The sequence below is a fragment of the Phoca vitulina genome, unplaced genomic scaffold, assembly GCF_004348235.1.
Source record: "Phoca vitulina isolate PV1807 unplaced genomic scaffold, GSC_HSeal_1.0 scaffold65, whole genome shotgun sequence".
In the NCBI taxonomy this organism is placed as follows: Eukaryota; Metazoa; Chordata; class Mammalia; order Carnivora; family Phocidae; genus Phoca; species Phoca vitulina.
Window position 1 is genome coordinate 5375458 of NW_022589768.1, and position 23263 is coordinate 5398720.

The 23263-nt window shown below is 56.1% G+C and overlaps 2 protein-coding genes across 3 annotated transcripts; one reads left to right on the forward strand and one right to left on the reverse strand.

The window, feature by feature from the left end:
• Positions 1 to 5699: 5699 nt before the first annotated feature.
• On the reverse strand, positions 5700 to 7328 carry HDDC3 (HD domain containing 3). The gene is made up of 4 exons (XM_032391954.1): positions 7191 to 7328; positions 6843 to 6898; positions 6492 to 6732; positions 5700 to 6175 (listed from the first exon to the last, which is right to left on the reverse strand). Exons 1-4 carry the CDS (start codon positions 7300 to 7302, stop codon positions 6045 to 6047), a joined length of 540 nt encoding a protein of 179 aa, XP_032247845.1. The 5' UTR covers positions 7303 to 7328; the 3' UTR covers positions 5700 to 6044.
• Positions 7329 to 10034: 2706 nt separating this feature from the next.
• On the forward strand, positions 10035 to 23190 carry UNC45A (unc-45 myosin chaperone A). 2 transcript variants are annotated; one of them, XM_032392030.1, is made up of 20 exons: positions 10035 to 10208; positions 10390 to 10551; positions 10790 to 10826; positions 11126 to 11301; positions 13239 to 13331; positions 13666 to 13833; positions 15043 to 15211; positions 15514 to 15684; positions 16946 to 17117; positions 17708 to 18008; positions 18825 to 18919; positions 19118 to 19259; positions 19605 to 19745; positions 19909 to 20036; positions 20137 to 20203; positions 20624 to 20737; positions 20947 to 21062; positions 21865 to 21982; positions 22089 to 22244; positions 22392 to 23190. In XM_032392030.1, exons 1-20 carry the CDS (start codon positions 10158 to 10160, stop codon positions 22647 to 22649), a joined length of 2835 nt encoding a protein of 944 aa, XP_032247921.1. In that variant the 5' UTR covers positions 10035 to 10157; the 3' UTR covers positions 22650 to 23190. The 2 variants fall into 2 exon arrangements, with proteins under 2 accessions (XP_032247921.1, XP_032247922.1); XM_032392031.1 differs by having other exon boundaries at positions 10036 to 10163; positions 22392 to 23189.
• The last annotated feature ends 73 nt before the right edge of the window (positions 23191 to 23263 follow it).

A 23263-nucleotide genomic window follows, 5' to 3' on the forward strand; every position in this document is an offset into this window, starting at 1 on the left:
TGACACAGAGGCAACTTCAACCCCTGGCACTAGAATTCTCTTCCTCCCTGCACCCCTCCAGCCACTTAGAACTACCCCATTTCCACAAAGAAAGGAACTCTGGGAAGGCGGACTGAAACCAAGCACCATGTCCTCCTGTGCAGGGTGAGCCAGGCACGGACTGTGCTCTGACTCAGCTTCCCTGGGGAGTGGGCAGAGAGACCCGCAGAAAGAACAGCGTCTCAGCGGAAGCTCACCTGCCTCCCCCACCATCACAGCAGTCGGCTACCTGCACTCACGCCCTCATGGAGGAGGAGAAGCACAGTCCGGGTGGTGGGAACGAGGCTCACCGCCCAAAATCGAGATCTCTGTTTTTCACTAACAAAAATGTGTACACATAAACACTTCGAGGGGCAGGTCTCATAGCAAGAACAGGTGAGGGAGGAGGAGGCCAGATCCTTCAAGACAAACCCTGATTTTACTTAGGGTCTGTGGGAAATCAATTCAGAACTTCTTAACGGTTACCAGGACCAAGTGGATCTGCAGAGAGTCTCTGTCCAGTCTGGGTCCTGACTTTGGACCCTCCCCCAACTGAGGATAAGCCTGAACTGAAAGTGAACTCTGTGGGCACAGGAGACCTGGAGGGGTGGGAGATGAGGACTTCCCAGCCCTTGGAACATGAGAGGGTTGAAGATTTAAAACCCAGCACGGAGTGTGGAAGCCTCGAGGAGCTCTCCGGGGGGGGGGGGGGGGGGGGGGGGGGGGGGTCCGGGGGGGGGGGGGGGGGGGGGGGGGGGGGGGGGGGGGGGGGGGGGGGGGGGCGACGGGTTTCCCTATGGGCGCGCTGAAGGACTTGCATTGAAACCAGGGGCGTGAGCACACCTGCACTGTTACCTCAACTCCTGATGCCTCGGAATGGGGAGTGAGAGAAATGCAAAAGCACAGTCCTCCTAAGACCGGAGGAACTCTCCTTTTGACCCAGCACTGAGAACAGCGACGGCCCTGAGCAGATGGGAAGCTGCACAGCTCAAGGGAAAGAGCAGTGGAGGGGAGCCGTGCCAGGCTGTCGGAGTCCATGTGGGACACACAGGTAACCGAGAATGACCGAGGAATGCCGAGAGGCCAGAACCAGGCCAAGTGAGGAGGACAGGACGAGAAAGCAGAGGCTGCGAGGAAAAACATGACAAAATGTAAACAGCCCCAAATGATAGTTTATTGAAATAGAGTCGACATGTGGGAGAAACACTGGATTTGGTGCAGACGACAAAGAGGGATTTGGAAAACAGAGCTGAGGAATCACTTGAAGATACCACAGAGCTAAAAGGAAAATATAAAAGGTTAAGAAATATGGCAGACAGGGGCGCCTGTGTGGCTCATTTGGTTGAGCAACTCTCAGTTTTGGCTCAGGTCATGGTCTCAGGGTCCTGAGATCGAGCCCTGTGTCAGGCTCTGCATTCGGGGGGGAACCTGCTTGAGAGTCTGTCTCCCTCTGCCCCTCCCCCACTGTAGTGTTTTCTCTCTCTCAAATAAATATGTAAAATCCTAAAAGAAAAAAAAAAGAAATATGGCAGATAGACTTGGAAGCATTGACAATGTTTAGTAGCACTTTTAGGAGAGACTAGTGAGTAGGGAAGAGGAAACCATCAAAAGGATAGTGGGTGCGGTTCTTCAGAAATGAAGAAAGATATGTATGAGTCCTTGGAATGAAAGTGCTCAGGAAGTTCCAAGAAAGGGATGTTTAAAAAAATCCTCCCTTACATATATTGCAAATAAAACCTTAAAAATCAACCAGAAAGAGACTCCAAAAGGAAAGACCATCAAAATGACAGCAGACTTCTAGTTAGCATCAATAGATAACCTGGAGTCCATGAAATAATACAATCAGACTTTGAGAACATAACTGCCAACTCTGGATCTGGTGTTAGCTATGCTCCCATTCAGAGTGAGGGAGAAATGGCATTCCAAACATGCAAAGGCTAAGAGTTTGCAGTGTACCAAACTTAAGTGGAGGAACAAAGGTGTTCTTCAGAAAAAAAAAATCCAGGGTGCATAAACCAATGGTGGGTAGACCTAATAAGTATTGGCTATAAGCTATAATACAGCTTTAAAAGAGGCAAGAATGAATATTCCAGATAGCAACAATGTTAGGTATTATTCCTGGGGTCCTTGTTCAGAAGAAATAAAAGCACACCTCATGATTCATATGCACAAAGAAATGGATGACGATGTTCACTGGAGCGTTACGTGGTGTGGTGAAAAGCTGGAAACAAAACCTGTCAGAAAGGGCAATGCATAGTGGCACCTGACTGGCTCAGTTGGTAGAGCATAGGACTATTGATCTTGGGGTTGTGGGTTCAGGCCCCACATCGGGCACAGAGCTTGTTTAAATAAAAAAAAAATTTTTTTAAAGGAATGCATAGGGACGCCTGGATGGCTCAGTCAGTTAAGCATCTGCCGCCTTCAACTCAGGTCATGATCCCAGGATCTTGGGATCAAACCTCACATCAGGCTCCCTGCTCAGTGTGGAGTGTGCTGCTCCCCCTGCTTGTGCGCTCACACGCTCTCTCTCTCTCTCTGACAAATAATAAATAAAAAAGGGAATGTGTAAAGAAAATACTGTCCATTCATATAATGAAATACTAGAAAGTAGTTTAAAGGAGTGAGCTAAACATTCATGTGCATTGACAGGGATAAATCTCAAAAGCATTGCTAAAGGAAAAGAAAGTTACAGGGGTGCCTGGCTGGCTCAGTCGGTAAAGCATGCAACTCTTGATCTCAGGGTTGCAAGTTTGAGTCCCACGTTAGGTGTAGAGATGACAAATTAAAAAAAAAAAGTTAGAGTGATACATACTTACGACAAAATACTCCAAAACAAGTACTATAAGGCCAGTCTTTTCAACAAATGGTGTTGAAAGAAGTTCTACTAGGGGTAAAATGCTATCAAACAGCATCGCCCACTACAGAAAAATCGATTGAAAAGAGTCAATGTGGCAAGCTAAATTATTAAGAAGCGGCCACAGCCACCCCACCTTCAGCAACCAGCACCCTGATCAGTCAGCAGCCATCAAGGACACAAGATCCTCCACCAGCAAAAAGATTACAACTCACTGAAAGCTCAGATGATGATTAGCAGTTCTTTGGCAATAAAGTATTTTTATTTTTTATTTATTTTTTTAAAGATTTTATTTATTTATCTGAGAGAGAGAATGGGAGACAGAGAGCATGAGAGGGGGAGGATCAGAGGGAGAAGCAGAATCCCCACTGAGCAGGGAGCCCGATGTGGGACTCGATCCAGGGACTCCAGGATCATGACCTGAGCCCAAGGCAGTTGCTTAACCAATTGAGCCACCCAGGTGCCCTGGCAATAAAGTATTTTTAAATTAAGGTACACTGTTTTCTTTTCTTTTTTTTTTTTTAAAGATTTTATTTATTTGTTTGAGAGAGAATGAGAGACAGAGAGCATGAGAGGGAGGAGGGTCAGAGGGAGAAGCAGACTCCCTGCCAAGCAGGGAGCCCGATGCGGGACTCGATCCCGGGACTCCAGGATCATGACCTGAGCAGAAGGCAGTTGCTTAACGAACTGAGCCACCCAGGCGCCCAAGGTACACTGTTTTCTTAAAGACCATGCTACTGCACACTTAATATACTACAGTACATGTGTAAACATAACATACACACTGGGAAACCAGAAGTTTCATTTGACCCGCTTTATTGTGATATTCCCTTTATTGTCGTGGTCTGGGACTGAACCCGCAATATTTTCGAGTTATGCCCGTAATCTCAAATGGCTTAGGGGAAAAAGTTACTGTACTTCCAACTTTTAAGTTTCTGATTGTTTAAAAATATATATTGAGTTAAGGGCCCCTGGGTGGCTCAGTCGGTTAGGTGTCCTACTCTCAGTTTTGGCTCGGGTCATGATCTCATGGGTTGTGAGACTGAGCCCGGCCTCAGGCTCCCCTCTCATTGGGGAGTCAGCTTAGATATGCTCTCCCTCTGTCCCTTCTCCTGCTTGTGCTCTCTCTCTCTCTCTCAAATAAAATCTTAAATATTTTTTTTTTAAGATTTTATTTATTTATTTGACAGAGAGAGACACAGCGAGAGAAGGAACACAAGCAGGGGGAGTGGGAGAGGGAGAAGCAGGCTTCCCACGGAGCAGGGAGCCTGATGCGGGGCTCGATCCCAGGACCCCGGGACCACGACCCGAGCTGAAGGCAGACGCTCAACAACTGAACTACCCAGGCGCCCCTCTCAAAATCTTAAAAAAAAAACTTGAAAAAAAATTTTAAAGGCCTAATAGTGTGGCAAAAAGGGGAATTATGGTCCTGATTCTGTCACTGTTCCACCTGTTTGACCATTAACAAGTCTTCTCACCTCCCTGAGCTTCATATTTTGTCTCTGTAAAATGAGAATAGCCCGGCCCTGCGCTACTGCCTTGTCCGGTTAGTATACAGAACAGATGAAGTAACTAACACCTGTGAAGAGGTTTTTTTATACAACATCAAGCGCCCTGTGTGACAATTTACCCCTGCATTCTGTAAGTAACAGGATTTTCATTAAATGTCCTGAAACCTTAATTTTAAGCCACTTAAAAGCTGCAGATATATATATTTTATTTGATATTAAATAGATATTATATATATATATAAACTGCAGGTTTATCATATATACATTTATTAATAGTATAATAATAAATATACTATCTGTTAATATATAAAGTATATTACTATGCTATTAATAAATTATTGATTTATTATCGTTTATATATAAGTATATATGTAAATATATGTATTCAAGTGTAAGGAATAAAGTTTTTAAAAGTCCTGTAATCCTACCTCCCCGCAATAATTTATTAAACTAAAACCAGAATTCTCCAAAACATACCACATCCTGGCCAGCCTTAAGAGGACTACACTGAACTTTGAACTTTGCTGATCCATTTACCTGGGACTATCCTGAAACTCGTTTCCTTTTAAAGTCGCCTTCTTGCGGCCCTTCGCCATTTTTTCCTGCAGAAACTGCGCTGGGGTCTTCTTTGGGTAAATAACCACCGTGGTCTAGCACGAAATGGTCTTTGACTTAATTTCCTCGCCAATAAGCCTCAGCGGCTCGGCGGCGACCAGAAACCCGTCACCTGCAGACCCCTGCGCACGGACGCCACCTAGCGGCCGGCCGCTCCTCCCAGACCCCGCCCACACAGGCCTCCGGGGGCGGGGCCGCCCCGCGGCCACTTCCGAAGGCGCCCGGAAGTTCTTGTCACTTAGCAACCAAAGGACCCGGCGGCGTGATAGGGCTGAGGTCTGGGACGGCCTGCAGACGGCGACGAGTTTTCGGGGCGGTCTGGGGTGAGGGACGCGCAGTACCCCCACCGGCCCCGTCCTGTTGCTGCTGGCATGCAGGTGGCATTCCTTTCCAAAACATCTGTCATCCCGTCCAACTTTCTTAAAGAGGAAGACTACCATTTCTTGAACACCTATGTGTCAGGCTCCGTCTGAGACGGGACCTAGTCTCACCCTAGTAATCACACAGCCTATTTCACTGATAAGGAAGCCAGGCTCGGGGCGGGGGCCGGGGGGGTGGGTCCGAGGCCCTCAACGTGAGCGACCTGTCCCTGGGGGCACGCAGTCGGTACCCTGCCCTGCCGAAGGGCAGGTATCCCGCCTACCTGCTCCCCACTTGGCAGGCTGAGGAAGGAGCAGCAAGAACTTAAAGCTTTACCCAAAATGCTTTATTTTTCCATAATGACTTATGAACTAGTGTTTCCAGAATGCCCGAGTCCCCGAGGGGCCACGGTTCACTCATACAGAATAGCAAACAGACCCAAGGCCTGGAGAAAGGGCAGTAAGTGCATTAGGATTGGACGGGCTGCCTCTGATTTCCACAATCCAGGGCTCAGCTTAGTCGGCAGGACACATTCAGAGTGAGAAGAGACAAGTATTTTTTGGCCTCTCGTATCTGGGCTGAACCAGTCAGGGAGGGAGATGGAGAGGCAAGGAAAGGCTGGAATAGGAATCCTTTCTGGCCTGGCCAAGGCTGGAGTCTGGGCCCCTGATGGCTCCAAGCAGGGCTCAGAGTGTCAGCCCCCGCTCCTTAAACAGCTGCTTTAGAGCCTCTTCCAGCTGTCGGTTTGTTCCCTGGAGCCCCTTCACCACTTGCGCTGCCCACTCGAAGTATTCCTGGACTCTATGTTCAGACCATCCTGCATGAGAATGGACAGAAAACTGCTCACATGGCATCCAGGACAGCATTGTACTTTGCCCACTTCTGCCCACTTCCTGGAGGGCGTGGTGCAGGGCCACGAGATGTTCCCGATGGGATTTGTCCTGAGAACGTCCCCTTGGCCCAGTTACTGCACTTCTACCGTGTGAAAGATCAGAGTGGTCTAGTAGGATTAGCTGGGGGAATCAACAAGAAGGCCCACGCTCTTTTTTTTTCCACTGGAACTGACCAACCTGTGCCCCCAGAAGGAGGACATCCCGCCCCTTTCCCTCAGAGCAGGTGTGGGGGGCGCGTACCCTCTGGGGTGCAGCGATTCAGGTCCCTCAGATTGTACAGCTTGTCTGCCAGCTTCACCAGTTTGGCCCCAGGGCTGCTGTGGGGTGCCCGCTCCACCTGCAGCCGCTTTCTCTCCAGCTTGGGCAGAGTCTTGTCATCTGTTACTTCCTCCACCAGACGCCGCACCTGAGCGCCAAAGTGCAGCTCCACCTCATCCAAGGTAGTGTCTGTGTCCTCCACTGTGTCATGGAGCAGGGCTGCCTGGGGACAGGCTTCCCCTTAGCCCTGTGACTCCAGGCAAGGGGTGCCCAGGGCCGAATGCGGTCCCTGATCCCCACCCTAGCCTCCTAGGGGAGAACGAGGGGAGTTACCTGTAACACCACAATGTCAGTGATGCCCGCCTCATGGGTCAGGATCCGAGCCACACCTGACGGGGCAAAGCAGGAAGTCAGACCTGAGGGAGTCCCAGGCTGCGTGCTGCGGCTTTTGCAGAGCCAGATGTGGCCTCTCACTAGCCACATGGCCTTTACTCTCTTTGGGTGTCAACTGTGCAGAGGAACAGTCACGCCTACCGCCCCGGGTTGTTGTGAGACTTACACACGGAAAGTGCCCGGCACAAAGCCTGGTACAGAGTAGGTGCTCGATGAGGCGTCGGCCCTCCGCCCGCGTCCCCTTCCCGGTCCCCACCCGCTAGACACCGCTGCGGTCGCTCCGCCCACCGATAGGGTGGTTGATGTAGGGGGTCCCTTCGGGGTCCTTTCGCCGCTGCAGTCGGTGCTTGCGAGCCGCGAAGTCCGCAGCCTCCACCAGCTGCGCGGCCTCGGAGCCCATTGCGCGGGTGGGGCGGCCGCCTGACGTCCCGGGAGCCCCTGGAGCACAGATGGGGCGTCCGTAGCGCCCCCTGGCTCCGCGGAGGCCGGTGACTGGGGAGTCTGACGCACGCAGGTTTCTCTGGAGCTGACGTCCTGGCGGAGACAGCAACTGGTGTGGGGAGCTGCCCTCAGCATCGCAGCCCCTGGTTCACACGCTCTGCTGGGGGTGCAAGAAGGACCTGCCTCCCTGGGAACCCACAATCTCGGGGAAGGAGGAAGACAGTGTTCTCACAGTGCGCTGGATTCAGGGCAGGAAGACACAGGGGACCGTGGTACTTTGGAGGAAGGGCAATTCACCTAGCCTCCCGGGGTCAAAGACAACCTCTTCCAGGAGGATCCTCTCCTCCCATGAAAAGACAATCTTCAATGTCAATGCTCTGAAAATTCTCAAAGTGTTCTAAAAATGGTTTTCCCTGCAGGGAGGGACTGGTTGGAATGGGCATGGGGGCCTCACCTTTGGGCCCAGAAGACCCTACGGCCTGACCTTCTGGAAATTGGAGCTTACACTAGAAGCCTGCCTAATTGCTTCAGGTTTAGACTCCCAGGCGGCAGTGATGTTTCTGCAAGAACTGTCTTCTTTGTTCTCAGGTGCTGCATTTCTTTCTTGTACCATAAGTGTTCCTGCTTCAGTCCCCAGACACCTGCTGTGGGCCCCTCAGATGATAACTGTTGTCATGCTGTTCTGGGAGCATGGCACTGTAAGGTCTCCATAGACTAGAATAACAACACTACTGGCTGGTGGCCTTGGGCCTTCTAGAGAAATTCCCTGTCTCGGCAGATGGCATCTATGAGATTTAAGGGGTAAGAGAGACCTGGAGACCCTGGAAGAGCTTTTCCTGTGAACTGGTTTGCAAAGTATAGTACTCCAATCAGACTGATAGCTTTTATGTTTTGGCTGGTAGCTGGGGCAGACAAGGGCTCAAGGGAAAAGTTAATGGAAGGACTTGCCCTTGTTTTTCAGCTAGTCTTAGTGGTTGCCATGATTCAGAAGTTAGGGAGGGAAGCTCCAAACGCTGTAACTGAGGTCCCTGGGGCCTGGAATGGAACGACCAGAATTCCCAGGGCTTACACAGCAGCCTGGAAATTGAGAGTGGGTAGAGAGAAATATACCTGGCTCTAAATGCTTGTCTGTTCTTCAGCCTAATGCCTCAACTTCTCTCTCATGCCTTTCTGCCCTCTTGTCTGCTGAACTTTTTCCCCTTCAGCTCAGAAAACCTTAGGCAGCTGGGAGACACAGTCCCCACGTTTTCCAACAGAAGATAGAAACTTGGTCACTTTCATCTCTCTCCAGAGGTCTGTGATAGAAGCTTCAGGTTTGTGTTACTGGCGCCCAGAGGCCGTGCGGTTTTGATTATTTCCCTCCTGTCTGCAGCCATGGCTTAGAAAGAGAGATGTTGGGGTTCCTAAGACCAGCGCTGAGGTGGAGGTGACCTCTCATGGGCTTTCAGAGGAGGCTGGGCCTTTTGCTGACTGGCCTGACCGTGGGGCCGCTGCTGCTCTTCAGCTGGGTGCCGCTTGCTCAGCCGACCTCTCTCTCTCTCAGGTACACCTCCTCTGCGCGCACCCCTCTCCAGGCCCCTGCAATCACTGCAGGGTATGAGCTGCTTTGGGCAGCCGGTGGGGGCGGGGAAGGGAGCCTGCCCTTTTAATAATGGCTGATCATTTTCACTCTCCAGAAGGGTTGGAGTTGGGTGTGGGCAGGCCATTCTTGCCTGTCTCCAGCCCCTTTGCTCCTCCCTTCAGCATTGGCCCACCACCCCGACTTGTGCCAGACCACCTGGGACGCTGATGGCCGCTACTACCCCGGTTTTTTCTGTCCTCGGCTCTCTGATACCCCGGAGGAAGCCTACTGCTGCCACCTGCAGGCTGCAGGGGGCTCCTGCTGCACCCGGGCTGAATTTGAGGCCTTGTACCAGGTCAACCTGTCCGCCCTTCCGCCCCCACCCATCCTCAGGTGAGAACTCCAAGCCCCAGAGCCACTGGGACACTGGCAAGGGGTTCCAGCATCCGGAGTTCTGTTTTTAAATTCTGGGGCGGGAGGCTTGTAACATACAGACGAGGGGAGGGGCCGACTTCAAACAGAAAATCGCGTGAATACATAATGACGGTTATGCGAAAGGAAGCTCAGGGGGCTGTGTAAGCGGGTAACAGGGAGCCATTGCATGCAATGCGGGACTGGGGTGAGGTGGGACGGGTGTCTTGTAGTGGATTACAGCCATTATAGTCGGGGTTTTCAAAACTGAATCTGTCCATGGATGGCTTCACGGCACCTGTGAGCCCCCTGAATTTCTATTTACGAATTCTACATTTATCCGGGGAGAGGGGTGTCCCGAGCTTTCTCCGGACCCTCAGGGGCTCTGTAACCGACAGGCTGCAGCAGGAGGCGCGCGGCTGGGGCCAGCACCCTAATACTCTCCCCTCTCCTACAGGGGCCGGGGCCCGCTCCTAGCCCTGGGCCTCTATACCCTGCTGCTCGTGGCCCTGATGACCGCCGACCTCGTACACTTCTGCCGCGGTCGGGGCGCTGGCCGGCGCCGGGGCCCCCGCCGGCCTCCCTCTGGGTCCTCCGCCGCGCGCCCCCTGCAGGTCCCGGTGGGAACAGACTAGGCGCGCCCACGGCCTGTCTGCACCGCGGACCCGAGCCCCGCCCACCAGAGCCCCGCCCACCGGCGCGCTCTCGCCTTGGCCCCGCCCCTCCCCTGCCTCCGCCTCTAACGCAAGACCGGGGCGGGGCAGCAGACGCCAGATTCCTGAGCCTGGTCCCACTCCGCCCCAGAGACTGCGCCTGCGCGCGCCCTGGACTCCTGCTCCGCGATGACTGTGAGTGGTCCAAGCACCCCCAAGCCCCCGCCGGTCGCCCCCGGGGTGCGTACCCATCCTCCCGCTCCATCACCACTTCCCACCTGCTCTGACCATTCCCCGGCATCCTTCTCCCCCAGTCTTGGCCCTCCACGGGACTTGCCCCTGACCCCCGGTCTCCTTTCTCCCACCTCCCCCGGCCCTGGCCTGAGCCCACCCCCGACGTTTCCACCCATTCCCTCCACAGGCCAGCGCGGCGGAGCAGCTGCGGAAGGAGGGCAACGAGCTGTTCAAATGCGGGGACTACGAGGGCGCCCTGACGGCCTACACTCAGGCCCTGGGTCTGGGTGCTACGCCCCAGGACCAGGCCATTCTGCACCGAAATCGGGCCGCCTGCCACCTCAAGCTGGTGAGGGAGCCTGCTGCTCTTCTTCTGCCCTCCCTGGGCCCGGTTTGCCCAGCTCGCTGTTGTTTGGGTTCCGACTGGGCATTCACCTTCCCAGGCCACCTGCGCTTACTTGTCTGATGTCTTTTGGGCCTCGGGGTGGTGGGGCATCTAGTGGCTCTAGAGCACAGCCCTGCTGCCCAGCTAGTGCCCTGAAAGGGAGACGACCAGCCTCTCAAGCTCCTGTTCCTTTTCTTAACAGGAAGATTACGACAAAGCAGAAACTGAGGCATCCAAAGGTAGGGGACTGTGGGCTGGGGTGCAGAGCTGTGGGGCTTCTAATGGTGGGCAAGGACTCTGGGCCCACTGCACCTTCACATTTTCCTTTCCCTTTGGCCCCAGAAACACCTCTGCCTTCTTTCTTTCCCACTTCCTCGGGCATTTCCTTCTCTGCAGCTACCCTCACCTTTCTGAGGCTGGAATACTGAGCCCCACATCTGTCCCCCCACCTTCCTCGGGCCCTCAAGACCTTTCCCTACTGCTCTTGCCTGGAGACAGTGGCCTCATGGGTGCTGACAGAGCTCCCGTTTGTGCTCAGCCATTGAAAAGGACGGAGGAGATGTCAAAGCACTTTACCGGCGCAGCCAAGCCCTAGAGAAGTTGGGCCGCCTTGACCAGGCTGTCCTCGACCTGCAGAGATGTGTGAGCCTGGAGCCCAAGAACAAAGTTTTCCAGGAGGCCCTGAGGAACATCGGGGGCCAGATTCAGGAGAAGGTACATGAATGACTGAGAGAGAGGCAGAGAGAGAGAGGCATTGACAGGTGGTAGAGGGAGACTGGTAAATGGATCTGGGCAAAGGATGTAAACACAGGAGATGCTGACGGCAAACAAGCTTATGGAATGATGCTCAGCCTTGCTAGTGGTTAGGGAGAAGCAAATGGAAATAACAGCAAGGTGCTGTCTTTTCGGTGGTCTGTTTGGCAAACTTTTAAAGTATATACATTTTGGTAGAAGGGAGGCAGACGCTTAAGTGGTGGGCTTGCTCATGACTGCCGGAGTTGGTATATATTGGCACAGCTCCTTCGGGGAGTGCCTGAACATAGCTCTTAAAATTTTAAATGAGCGTACCCTATGATCCAGTATGTTTACCTGCTGTCTTCCCTGGAGAAGCCTTGCCCATGTACACGAGCAGGCGTGTGTGTTTATTTCAGCGTTGTTTGTTCTAATGAAAAATTGGAGCTTGGCTAACTGCCCAGCAATAGGGGAATGGCTAAATAAGTGGGGTACTGCCCTTACTGTGGACTCCTATATCATAGTTGCCAAGAATAGGTAGATTTACGTGTATAGATGTGGAAAGAAAATACTTATTTTTTTTGTTTGTTTTTAAAGATTGTATTTATTTATTTGACAGAGAGATAGAGCACAAGTAGGCAGAGTGGCAGGCAGAGGGAGAGGGAGAAGCCAGCTCTCCGCAGAGCAGGGAGCTCGATGCGGGGCTCGATCCCAGGACCCTGGGATCATGACCTGAGCTGAAGGCAGACGCTTAACCAACTGAGCCACCCAGGCACCCCAGAAAGAGAATACTTCTTAAATGAAAAAAAGCCAAGTATGCTGTAACACACATAGTATGATACCATTTATGTTGAAACAGTACCCCACGTACACCCTCAAAAGTACTGTGTTTCTTCTGTGGGCCCACTGGGGTGTATAAATCTGAAGAAAAATATTTTCAGAGATATGCGTCAAAATGATAACAGCATGACCCTTGGGGAAAGGAGTGGGATTGATAGAGTTTTTCAAAGAGATTTTGCTTCATCCATTAACTTCATGATACAGAAAGAGACATTCTTGGTATAGTACATATGTTAAACGTTACTTTAGGAGAAAAGGACCTAAAGCCCATCGTGAACCACAAGCAAGCTTGAATTAAGCAGATCATGTGATGTTACAATGCTGTCACAGTGAGAGCACGTAATACGCTGGCAAACACCTTACTGAAAGGTTGAGACTTGGGAAAGCAGGTCGTTTCTTCCTCCATGCCAGCTCTGTTCGGTCAGCAGGAGCTGCCTGAGCCCTGTGTTGAGATGGATGAGGAAGCAGGTTGGTGGGCCTGGCAGAACGTTCCATGCATGACTGATTGGTCATGTCCGCCATGGATGCAAAGGGGGAAGCGGGGAGTGGCACACATGCTAGGTACGTGCCACCATCCATGCCCTGGGCCGTGGGGCGGGAGAGGGCCTGTGATGATCTTGCTCCATCAGATGATTTTTAAAAGTGTCAGAAAGAGAATTCGGGAGTCCCAGGGAGCGTTTGCAGCTACCTCGTGGCCCGCTGACTCCCTTGCTGCAGGTGTTAATGCTGGGTTGAGTGTCACGGGCAGAGCACCCACACTGCCACAACATGGAGGGCACCTCCGGGCGGGGGTGGCCCCGCGGCTCACAGGCTGCCTTCCCTTCAGCCCTGGCGCCGCCCCTGCCGCCTGAGCGGGAAGTAGCTCAGAAGGGAAAACAGGCGCGGGACGTTTGGGTGAAGCGGCCAGGAGAGTCTCTTCGTGCCCAGGTGGCATGGTGCGAGCCCGAAGCCCAGGTGTCCTGGCTGTGCCTCCTAGGGACAGGAGCCAGGCCCTGGGAGGAGCAGAAGGGAGCACACAGGGAGTGCGCGGTCTCTGGCGGAAAGAGTGACCTCCTCCGTGCCTCGTTGGCTTGTCGTAGGTGCGATACATGTCCTCGACGGATGCCAAAGTGGAACAGATGTTTCAGATACTCTTGGACCCACAAGAGAAGGGCACCGAGAAGAAGCAAAAGGTATAGGTCTGGACTGAGCGAGTGGGGGCAGAACTCCCACTCCAGCCCCCCCTCCCGCCCCCCCGGTGGTGCCCTCGCTGTGAGCCTGGCCTGCTGTGGTGCATGGTGCTCCTCGGGCCACGCAGCCGGGCTCCCAGCGAGAACGTAGGGCCTGAGGCCTGCGTGTGTCCTTCTACTTACTTACTGGAGGAAACTGAAGTTCAGAGAGGTTACATTTATGACGAGGTCACTCAGCTGCTAAATGGAAGCTGCGCGGTCCAGCGCTCAGGCTCGCGGCTCGCCCTGGCCTCTGCCGTGGGTACTGTCCACATGATGGTGCGCTTCTTTGACCTAGGCTTCCCAGAACCTGGTGGTGCTGGCCCGGGAGGATGCTGGGGCTGAGAAGATCTTCCGGAGCAACGGGGTTCAGCTCCTGCAGCGCCTGCTGGACACGGGCGAGGCCGACCTCATGCTGGCGGCTCTGCGCACGCTGGTCGGCATCTGCTCCGAGCACCAGTCACGGGTAGGTGGGGCCCGAGGGCCAGTTCCTGCCTCAGTCAGGCCCTCTGTTCCTCCACGCACCCACCCACCCTTCCACCCCTCACTGTTCCCGGAAGAACGGAAGGCAGAGTACAAGGAGACCTGTAATGAGAGGAAAACTTAAAATGGCTCCAAAAAAGCCATCATGATCTGGGATGAACTGGGGCCTGTAAAAAGCGGAAGCAGCCCAATGGCACCCTGAGCCCGTACTTTAAGTAGGCTTGAGCTAGGCTTTCCTGGAGCCGGCTCAGAGACGCCTTGTTTGGACTCATTCATTGTACGGTAAAAGCAAGCTGCTGCAAGGAAAGGGGCCCCGTCCTTCCCTAACCATCAAACTGACATTTCCCCTGCAGGGGTGTCCTCCAGCCAGTGACGTGGTCAGTGATGTCACCCACAGCATCTGTACCGTTGAGACAGGGACCAGATAGGAGGGGCTTGACCCTGAACTGGTTGTCAGCGTAGATGGGACATGTCCAGCACAGACACTTGTGCAAGAACAGTCCTGCCCTGGTGAAGTCCAGGCCCTAGCTGTTGCCTGAGCTGGCTGGACCAGGGGACAGGAACTCAACCCTTGGTTCCTTTGAGAGGTGCCCATAATTCTGAGATCAGAGATGGAGCTATGGGATATTCCGTGGAAGCTCTTTAGGCGAGACTCAGGCTATATTTCTGGGTCTCCCAGGACTAAGTAAAGCCATGGGAATTCCGTCTACCTCCTTCAGCCTTCCTGCCCATCCCAGGTGACCCTCTGGGATATCCAGCTTAGAAATGGGCTGGAGAGGCCTTGTCGTCTGTTCCATGCATGTCCACATCCTCAGGCTGCAGACAGAACCTCAGGGTCACCATTGGAAAGGAACCAGGTGTCCTTGGACTTGGGAGTTACGGAGCTTGTCCAGGCTTCTGGGGTTCTGGGGAAACACGAACCAAAGCAGCTGTTCCCGGGGTCACAGTGTTCCTTGTCTCTGACGACCTGAGGAGAGGTAGTGGTGGATTCCTCTGGAATGTTTCCTTTAGGAAGCCGTTCCCACAAAACAATCCTGGTGTTACCCCGGGTCACATAGTCAGGCCCACTCTGATTCCACTTGGCCTTCCACCCAGATGTTTTTTCCCCTTCTGGCCATACTCACGACCCAGTTAGGGATCCCTGTGGCTGCCCTGCACCAGCTGGAGGCTCTGTCCCCTCTCTCCCACCCAGACGGTGGCAACCCTGAGTGTGCTGGGAACTCGGCGTGTGGTCTCCATCCTGGGCGTGGAAAACCAAGCCGTGTCCCTGGCTGCCTGCCACCTGCTGCAGGTTATATTTGATGCCCTCAAGGAAGGCGTCAAGAAAGGCTTCAGAGGCAAAGAAGGTGCCATCATTGTGGGTGAGTAGAAGCAGGTCTGTGGTCCTTTGGGTGTTGCGATCATGGAGGGGAAGGGGCTGAGCCGGCCACGCCAGCTCTTGGGGGACCACACTTGCCACCGCAGGTTGTTCAGGAATCTGGCTCAGTGACAGTATTTTACTCCAGATTCGAAGCAATGAGGGTATCTACGGGGAAGGCTGGAGCCCAGCCCAGAGCCCAGGATGCTGGTCTCCCCTTCCTGTGTCTCCCTGGCCTATTGGGAAGGTGAGGGGTCAGGCAGGGCTGCACCACTGTGGGGCTCACTGATGCCTTCTCATTGCCAGATCCTGCCCGGGAGCTAAAGGTCCTCATCAGTAACCTCTTGGAGCTACTGACTGAGGTGGGGGTCTCCGGCCAAGGCCGGGACAATGCTCTGACCCTCCTGATTAAAGCAGTGCCCCGGAAGTCTCTGAAGGACCCCAACAACAGCCTCACCCTCTGGGTCATTGACCAAGGTAGGTGACCAGTTTTGAAGAGGGGGAAGGAGACTGAGCGTATCTGTTACATCTTGCTTGGGTGACTGTACCCGGCCGTGGGTCTGCACCGAAGTGCACCCTGTGGCCTGCACTGTGGCCTCAGGGGCCCAGAGCGAGACCCTTCAGCCGTGCCCGTGTGCACATGCGTGCGCTTCGAGCAGGCCTGCCAGCGCATCAGCAGGGAGGCTGGATCGGCTTTCTGTATCTGAGGTGTTCCCTAGTGAGTGTGCATTAGCATTACTTCTGTACTCAGAGAAAAGTTTACTATTTAAATTCACACTTCTTGGGACGCCTGGCTGGTTCAGTCAGTGGGAACATGCAATTCCTTTTTTTTTTTTTTTAAAGATTTATTTATTATTTGAGAGAGCGTGCCTGTGATGGGGCGGGGAGGGGCAGAGGGAGAGGAAGAGAATCTCAAGCAGACTCCCCGCTGAGCACAAAGCCAGACGCAAGGCTCGATATCCCGACCCTGAGATCAAGACCTGAGCCAAAATCAAGAGTCATCCACTTAACCGACAGCCACCCAGGTACCCCTGGAACATGCGACTCTTGATCCTTGGGGTCATGAGTTCAAGCCCTGCATTGGGCAGAGAGAGTACTTAAAAAAAAAAAGAAGTATTAGGGCACCTGGGTGGCTCAGTCGCTTAAGCATCTGTCTTTGGCTCAGGTCATGATCCCAGGGTCCTGGGATTGAGGTCTGTGTCAGGTTCCCTGCTCAGCAGGGAGTCTGCTTCTCCCTCTCACTCTGCCCCTCCCCCCCCACTCGTGTGCTTGCACGCACTTTCTCTTTCTCAAGTAAATAAAATCTTTAAGAAAAAATACATATGTACATATGTGCACACATATATATACAGTAATCAATTGACACTTTTCTTTTCCCTTAAAAAATAGATAAGGAAAGTTTGGCAAAGTCCCTCCATGAGGACGTTTATCGGGTGCTCATCTTTTGGTGTCCCCATAATGCTGGGAAGCCTGGATGGTACTTTCCCCTTTAGTTTTACAGATGAGGAACCCGTGGGCAGGGCCAGCATGCAGTCCTCACTCCACGGGCCTTCCCTGACACCCCAACTATCCCTGGAGGCGGTGGATCAGCCCCCAGGGCTCTCCGAGCCTGCCCTGCACGCGGCTGTCCACGCTGTGTACCCTCGTCTCTGGGAGGCCCTGCCTGTCCGTGCCCCTCCCAGGGAACCTCCTCCCTTTGCCTGCTTTCTGCTGCCTCCATAGCAGTGTGTCTTTTCAGGCCTGAAGAAGATTCTGGAGGTGGGGGGCTCTGTGCAGGAGCCTCCCGGGGAGCTCGCGGTGACCGCAAACAGCCGCATGAGTGCCTCCGTGCTGCTCAGCAAGCTTTTTGATGACCTGAAGTGTGATGCCGAGAGGGAGAATTTCCACCGACTGTGTGAGAACTACATCAAGTAAGGGAGCCGGCCCCGCGGCCCGTTGCCAGGGGCGCCGACGGGGTTGCGCTCCTTGGGGAGGGGCAACAGTGAAAGGGTTTCAACCAGGAGAGCAGCCTTGGGGAGGCCTCGCAGGGACCACACTTCTTTTTCCAAAGTGGCCTCCCCGGGGGACGTTCTTCCTCCATTCTACGCCGCAGCGAACGTCCTCGAGCGCGCGCTGTGCATACTGAGCACTTCGGGGTGTGCGTTCCAACACCGCAGTGCAGCACGACAGTCCAGCCCGTAAGGAGCTTCCAGCTGGGACTGAGGACAAATCCTGAAATAAGCAGAGCACTTTTGGATCGTCAGAAGTGCAGGAAAGGAGCTAAACGGTGGTGTGCGCGAGAGTAACCTAGGTCAGATGTACGATCAGGGGAGGCCCGAAACCTTAGCGAGAGAAAATGGGCCGCCGGTGCCCAGGGGCATGTGCCCGAGGTCCCAGGGGCAGCTTTCCTTGCTGTTCCTGCCCAGGTAGTGCAGATGCCGGGCCGGCGGACGGGAAGGGAGGGAAGGAGAGTCCCTTTATGCCGGCCTTGGGGTGACCACTGTTACCCTGTGCCCCTCAGGAGCTGGTTTGAGGGCCAAGGGCTGGCCGGGAAGCTGCGGGCCATCCAGACGGTGTCCTGCCTCCTGCAGGGCCCATGTGAAGCCGGCAACCGGGCCCTGGAGCTGAGCGGCGTCATGGAGAGCGTGATGGCCCTGTGTGCCTCCGAGCAGGAGGAGGAGCAGCTGGTGGCCGTGGAGGCCCTGATCCACGCGGCCGGGAAGGCCAAGCGGGCCTCATTCATCACGGCCAACGGCGTCTCGCTGCTGAAGGACCTGTACAAGCGCAGCGAGAAGGACAGCATCCGCATCCGGGCGCTGGTGGTGAGCGGGCAGGCCTGGGTTGGGCAGGCCCGCTGGCAGGCAGGGGCATTTTTTGGGTGGCTGGTGTGTCCGGGTGTGGCTCCAGCACAGCCTGGTGAAAATATGGGCTATGCAGGGCCTTGTCGAGGCCAGAGGCATGAGCCCTGGCTCCTCCTACCACAGGGCTCGTGGTCAAGTCAGGGACACGAGCCTTGTCCACAGAGGACCCCCGAGAATGCAGGACGGCACATGCTGCCCCCTGGAGGCGGTGGGAGAAGCTTCAGGAGGAGACGATGGAGGAGGGGGACTGCTGGGCCAGGCTAGTTGGCCCGGCCGGGTGGAGGGGCCGTGTGGAAAGGCTCAGCCTCCAGGTGGCCCCAGATGCTGGAGCTTTGGGCTCTGGTTGGCCTCCATGAGCCTGCTGCACCTCGGGAAGGCTGGTCCTCCTCCTTAGGGCACTTAGTGCTGGGTGTCTCCATCCCAGAAGGATCTTGCCTTGCCTGGGGCACCGGTCTTCTCCGCACACACGTGTTAGCTTCACCTGTAAAGAGCTCTGTATGACATGGAAAGGAACCGAGCAAATCCCAGTGCAGATCTGGGGGGTTGGGGTCCGGGACTGCACAGTGGACAATACGTCAGTCTCTACCAGATGTGTCACCTGACCGCCCCAGGAGCTGATTTGCTGCCAAATGCTCTAGGTAGTAGCCTGGTAGGGATGTGTGTGGCCTCCAGAGGGCCCGGCAGAATGTCGCGGAGAGAGCCCATGCCGGGTGTGGAGGAGCCCAGCTCTGCCTCTATCCCTAGAGACCGACGGCTGGTTCTCGCCTCTTCCCCCAGGGCCTTTGTAAGCTCGGCTCGGCTGGAGGGACAGACTTCAGCATGAAGCAGTTTGCTGAAGGCTCCACTCTCAAACTGGCCAAGCAGTGTCGAAAGTGAGTTATTTGGTGTTGCCATGGCTCCCCACCTGTCAGCTAGGCCTCGAGAGGAGGGTCTGGGTGGAGGATGGGGCCTCCCCACTACCCTGCTGTCCCCCAGGCAGACCCTCCTGGATCCTGCCACGTGAACTGCTTCGTGTGTAGAGGGGAAGTCCCCCAGTTCTGATGGTTGCCCACTACCCTGCACATCCCCAGGTGGCTGTGCAATGACCAGATCGACGCAGGCACACGGCGCTGGGCAGTGGAGGGCCTGGCCTACCTCACCTTCGACGCCGACGTGAAGGAAGAGTTTGTGGAAGATGAGGCTGCCCTGAAGGCTCTGTTCCAGCTCAGCAGGGTAGCTCCTTGGGTTTCTCTAGTCATTTGGGAACAGTATCTGCGATTAGAATTGACCAGGTTTTCTTGGCAGATCTCGGGAAGTGGCTCTCATGGCCCCAGGGTGGGAGCTTTGGCAGCCTGCGTGGCCACTCCGTAGCCTGGGCCTGCGGGGCTGCACCGGCCGCGTCGGGCAGGACAGTGTTTCTGGGGGAGTTAGGGAAGTTGCGTGTGTGAGCTCCCAAGAGTCTGGGGCCAGGGTGGGCCTGGGAGCTTCCCCCATTCATCCTGCTGCCCCGGTGGTGTAGCTGAGGGCGGAAGTGGAGGCCCGGGGACGGCCACCTGACTGCCCCTCTCCTGCGCGCAGTCCGAGGAGAGGTCAGTGCTCTTTGCGGTGGCCTCGGCACTGGTGAACTGCACCAACAGCTACGACTGTGAGGAGCCTGACCCCAAGATGGTGGAGCTGGCCAAGTACGCCAAGCAGCATGTGCCCGAGCAGCACCCCAAGGTGAGGGAGCCGCTGAGAGGCTTTGGGGGTCTCCGCAGCAGCCGCCCGTTTAAGTGGGTTTCTTTCCCTTTGTGTTCCCGCCCATCAACTGGGGCTGTGAGGACGGTCTCCCTCTCCCTGTCCAGTCAGCTGGGGCCCCTCTGCTAAGCTGCCTCCTTCCCAGGACAAACCGGCTTTCGTGCGGGCTCGGGTGAAGAAGCTGCTGGAGGCCGGCGTGGTGTCGGCCATGACGTGCATGGTGAAGACCGAGAGCCCCGTGCTGACCAGTGCTTGCCGGGAGCTGCTCTCCAGGTGAGCCAGACCTTGCCTGACTCGGAAGCAGGGGCGCGGGGGGGCCGCCCGCGTACCTGCCGCCCAGAGCCCCCCGCCCACCCGCACCGTCTCCCCGCAGGGTCTTCCTGGCGTTGGTGGACGAGGTAGAGGACCGTGGCACTGTGGTGGCTCAGGGCGGGGGCAAGGTAAGCTGCCTTACAGATTCCTTCCCGATGGTCTATAAGGCATGACGCAGTGGCTGCCACAGCAGAGACGAGGCTGGAACACAGTATGAGGGACCCGCAGGAACGTGTTCCTGCTGAGAGAGCCATGCTGCCGGGGGCGGGTTGGTGCCCATCGAGATCCGGACTCTCCTCCTTTCTCCCGTGTCATTGGCCTGCGTGGCCCGCGGCCCAGCCCAAGCCGCAGCTGGCCCTTAGTGTTTGTGGAAGAGTTTGGGCAGCTTGAGGAGAGGCCTGGGAGAGAGGAAGAGGGTCTGGGCGGGAGTGTCGACAGGCCTGAGGGAGGAGAGAGGTGAGCGCGCCACCGTCAGGACCGGGCTGGTGGTTTGGGCCTTACCCTCCAGGGCACATCTCAGACCCTGACGGCTCGGCTCATCCCCACAGGCTCTGCTCCCGCTGGCCCTGGAAGGCACCGACGTGGGGCAGACGAAGGCAGCCCAGGCTCTTGCCAAGCTCACCATCACCTCCAACCCGGAGATGACTTTTCCTGGCGAGCGGGTGCGTGTCCTGCTGCCCCAGCCCTGGCCTCTCCTCCACCCCTCCCTGGGCCCTAATGGCCTCTGACCCGGGCTGTGGCTCCTCCTTGGGACAGACAGGAAGCCCCGGGGTGGGGAGGGCCGCCTTCCGTCTGGAGGTGGCCTCTCACCTTCGGGTTGGTGGGTTGGTGGGGGCTGGATGAGTGGCCCTGACAGGTGGCTGTATTACAGATCTATGAGGTGGTCCGGCCCCTTGTCTCCCTGCTGCACCTCAACTGCTCAGGCCTGCAGAACTTCGAGGCACTCATGGCTCTCACAAACCTGGCGGGGATCAGTGAGAGGCTCCGGTAAGGTCCCCAGGGCAGCACTTTACAGTTGGAAGAGCACCTTTCGGTCACTGCCTGACTTGAGCCTCACAGGGGCTTCCCTGTAGCTGGGGAGACAGGCCAGGAGGTTTGACTTGTACCTCGGTCCACCAGTGCGCAAGGCCCGGGGCAGTGCCAGTGCACGCTCTCGAGTCAGACCGCCTGGGTTCACGTCCTGACTTCACTGGTTGCTAGTGTGTAACCGCAAACAAGTGCTGCTCTGTGCCTCAGTTTCCCCTCTGTGGAATGGCATGGGTGTAGCACCTACCTCAGGAGTGGTAGTGAGCTTTAAATGAGAAAATACACGCAGAATCACCGAGTACGTGGCACCTGGCTCGCTCCCAGCAGTGTGGCCAAGTGGTATGCGTCAGCTGTTACCGAGAACGGTGACATTGGGCTCCCTGTCTGCACTCAGCCTCAGTTTCTTCTTCTGCAAAATAGTAATAGTAAGCGTACCTGCACCTTCACCGTAGGGCCGTGGTGAGGATTAAGAAAGAGTCCAAGCTCTGGGTCAGGGTAAGCGCTTAAATATTAGATGTTAGCAGCACTGTCGCCAGCTCCCCGGTCTCCGAACGCCTACCTTAGAGCATTTTCCACGGTCCCAGGCTACCTCCTAGGCCTGGTGAAGAAGCTGGAAGCCACCGCAGCTCATACCTGGTGCAGGAGGGTCTTTGGACACTGCCCGAGGTCCTTGACCCGGGGCTCGAATGCATGGGGATGCGGGGGTGGGGGAAGTGGGTGCAGGAGCTCTGAGGCTGCTGACCTTTCCACCCTGGCCCCGCAGGCAGAAGATCCTGAAGGAGAAGGCCGTGCCCATGATTGAGGGCTACATGTTCGAGGAGCACGAGATGATCCGCCGGGCAGCCACGGAGTGCATGTGTAACCTGGCCATGAGCAAGGAGGTGAGGGCGGGTCCGGGTGGTCCTGACGGGCAGGTGCGCAGAGGTACCTGTGCCCCGCCTGGCTTTGCCGCAGCTCACTCAGTCCCCTCCCCTCCTCTGGCCACAGGTACAGGACCTCTTCGAAGCCAAGGGCAATGACCGGCTGAAGCTGCTGGTGCTGTACAGCGGAGAGGAGGATGAGCTGCTGCGGCGGGCCGCTGCTGGGGGCCTGGCCATGCTCACCTCCATGCGGCCCTCGCTCTGCAGCCGCATCCCCCAAGTGGTCAGTGCCTCTTCTCGGCGGGGGAGGGGATGTGGGCCTGGAACGCCCTGCATGGCGGCCGGTGGGGGGGCATCCCAGGGCACGTGGGAGTGCTCCTGCCAGGTCTGAGCCTGCCGCTCGGTGGTGATGCTGCCCTGTTTCCCGCAGACCACACACTGGCTGGAGATCCTGCAGGCCTTGCTCCTGAGCCCCAACCAGGAGCTGCAGCACCGGGGTGTGGTGGTGGCACTGAACATGGTGGAGGCCTCCAAAGAGGTCGCCGGCACGCTCATGGAGAGCGAGGTGCTGGAGATCCTGTCGGTGCTGGCTAAGGGCAAGGAGAGCCCCGTCAGGAGAGCTGCTGCGGCTTGCCTGGGGAAGGCCGTGGAATACGGGCTTATCAAAGCCAACCGGGACGGCGAGTGAGCGGCTGCCTCACGCACACGCCACCTGCTGCCGCGGAGGAGCGAGGGCGGACACAGCTTGGCTGCTGGGGGCTGGGATGCTGCACGCGGGCCTCTCCTCCCTAGCTGCCCCGATGTCCTCTGCGGAATCGGGGACCACGGTCCGTCTGGGCCCTGCTGCGCCACCGCTGCCTCCAGCCTCCCGCGGCGGGGCCCCCCGTAGCAGTGCAGCCCGCTAGGGACGCGCGCTCCCGGCCCTGGGAAGGGCACGGCAGGCAGCCGCAGCAGCCAGGAGCCTCACCCGAGCGCGCTGGCGGGAGCACGGCGGCCCTCCGAGAACGAGGCCGTGCACGTCAGTCGTGCTCCCCGTCCGGAGGCAGGGGCCTGGCTGAGTGCGCCGCCCAGCTACACAGCGCAGCTACCTGCACGGAAGGACTCCGGCGGTTCCTCACCCTGCAGCCTGCTGAGCGCTTTTTAATCCTGCTGGAGGATCAGGGTAAACCTAGGAAGCTAATAAAAATCTCTTCATTCGCGTGGGAATAAATGGCTTTGGACTCGTCGATGCTGGTCCTTCAATGCCCTTGTCTCTGTACTGAGCGTTCCCAGTGGCCCCCCCTGGGCAGTGCGCTGGATTTG

Coding starts and splice junctions, on each gene's coding strand:
- HDDC3 (XM_032391954.1), bottom strand. CDS start 7,302: ATGGGCTCCGAGGCCGCGCAGCTGGTGGAGGCTGCGGACTTCGCGGCT. Junction 6,899..7,190: donor CTACATCAACCACCCTATCG/GTGGGCGGAGCG, acceptor TTGCCCCGTCAG/GTGTGGCTCGGATCCTGACC. Junction 6,176..6,491: donor GAATCGCTGCACCCCAGAGG/GTACGCGCCCCC, acceptor ATTCTCATGCAG/GATGGTCTGAACATAGAGTC.
- UNC45A (XM_032392030.1), top strand. CDS start 10,158: ATGACTGTGAGTGGTCCAAGCACCCCCAAGCCCCCGCCGGTCGCCCCC. Junction 19,260..19,604: donor CTCTGTTCCAGCTCAGCAGG/GTAGCTCCTTGG, acceptor TCCTGCGCGCAG/TCCGAGGAGAGGTCAGTGCT. Junction 20,738..20,946: donor TGACTTTTCCTGGCGAGCGG/GTGCGTGTCCTG, acceptor GCTGTATTACAG/ATCTATGAGGTGGTCCGGCC.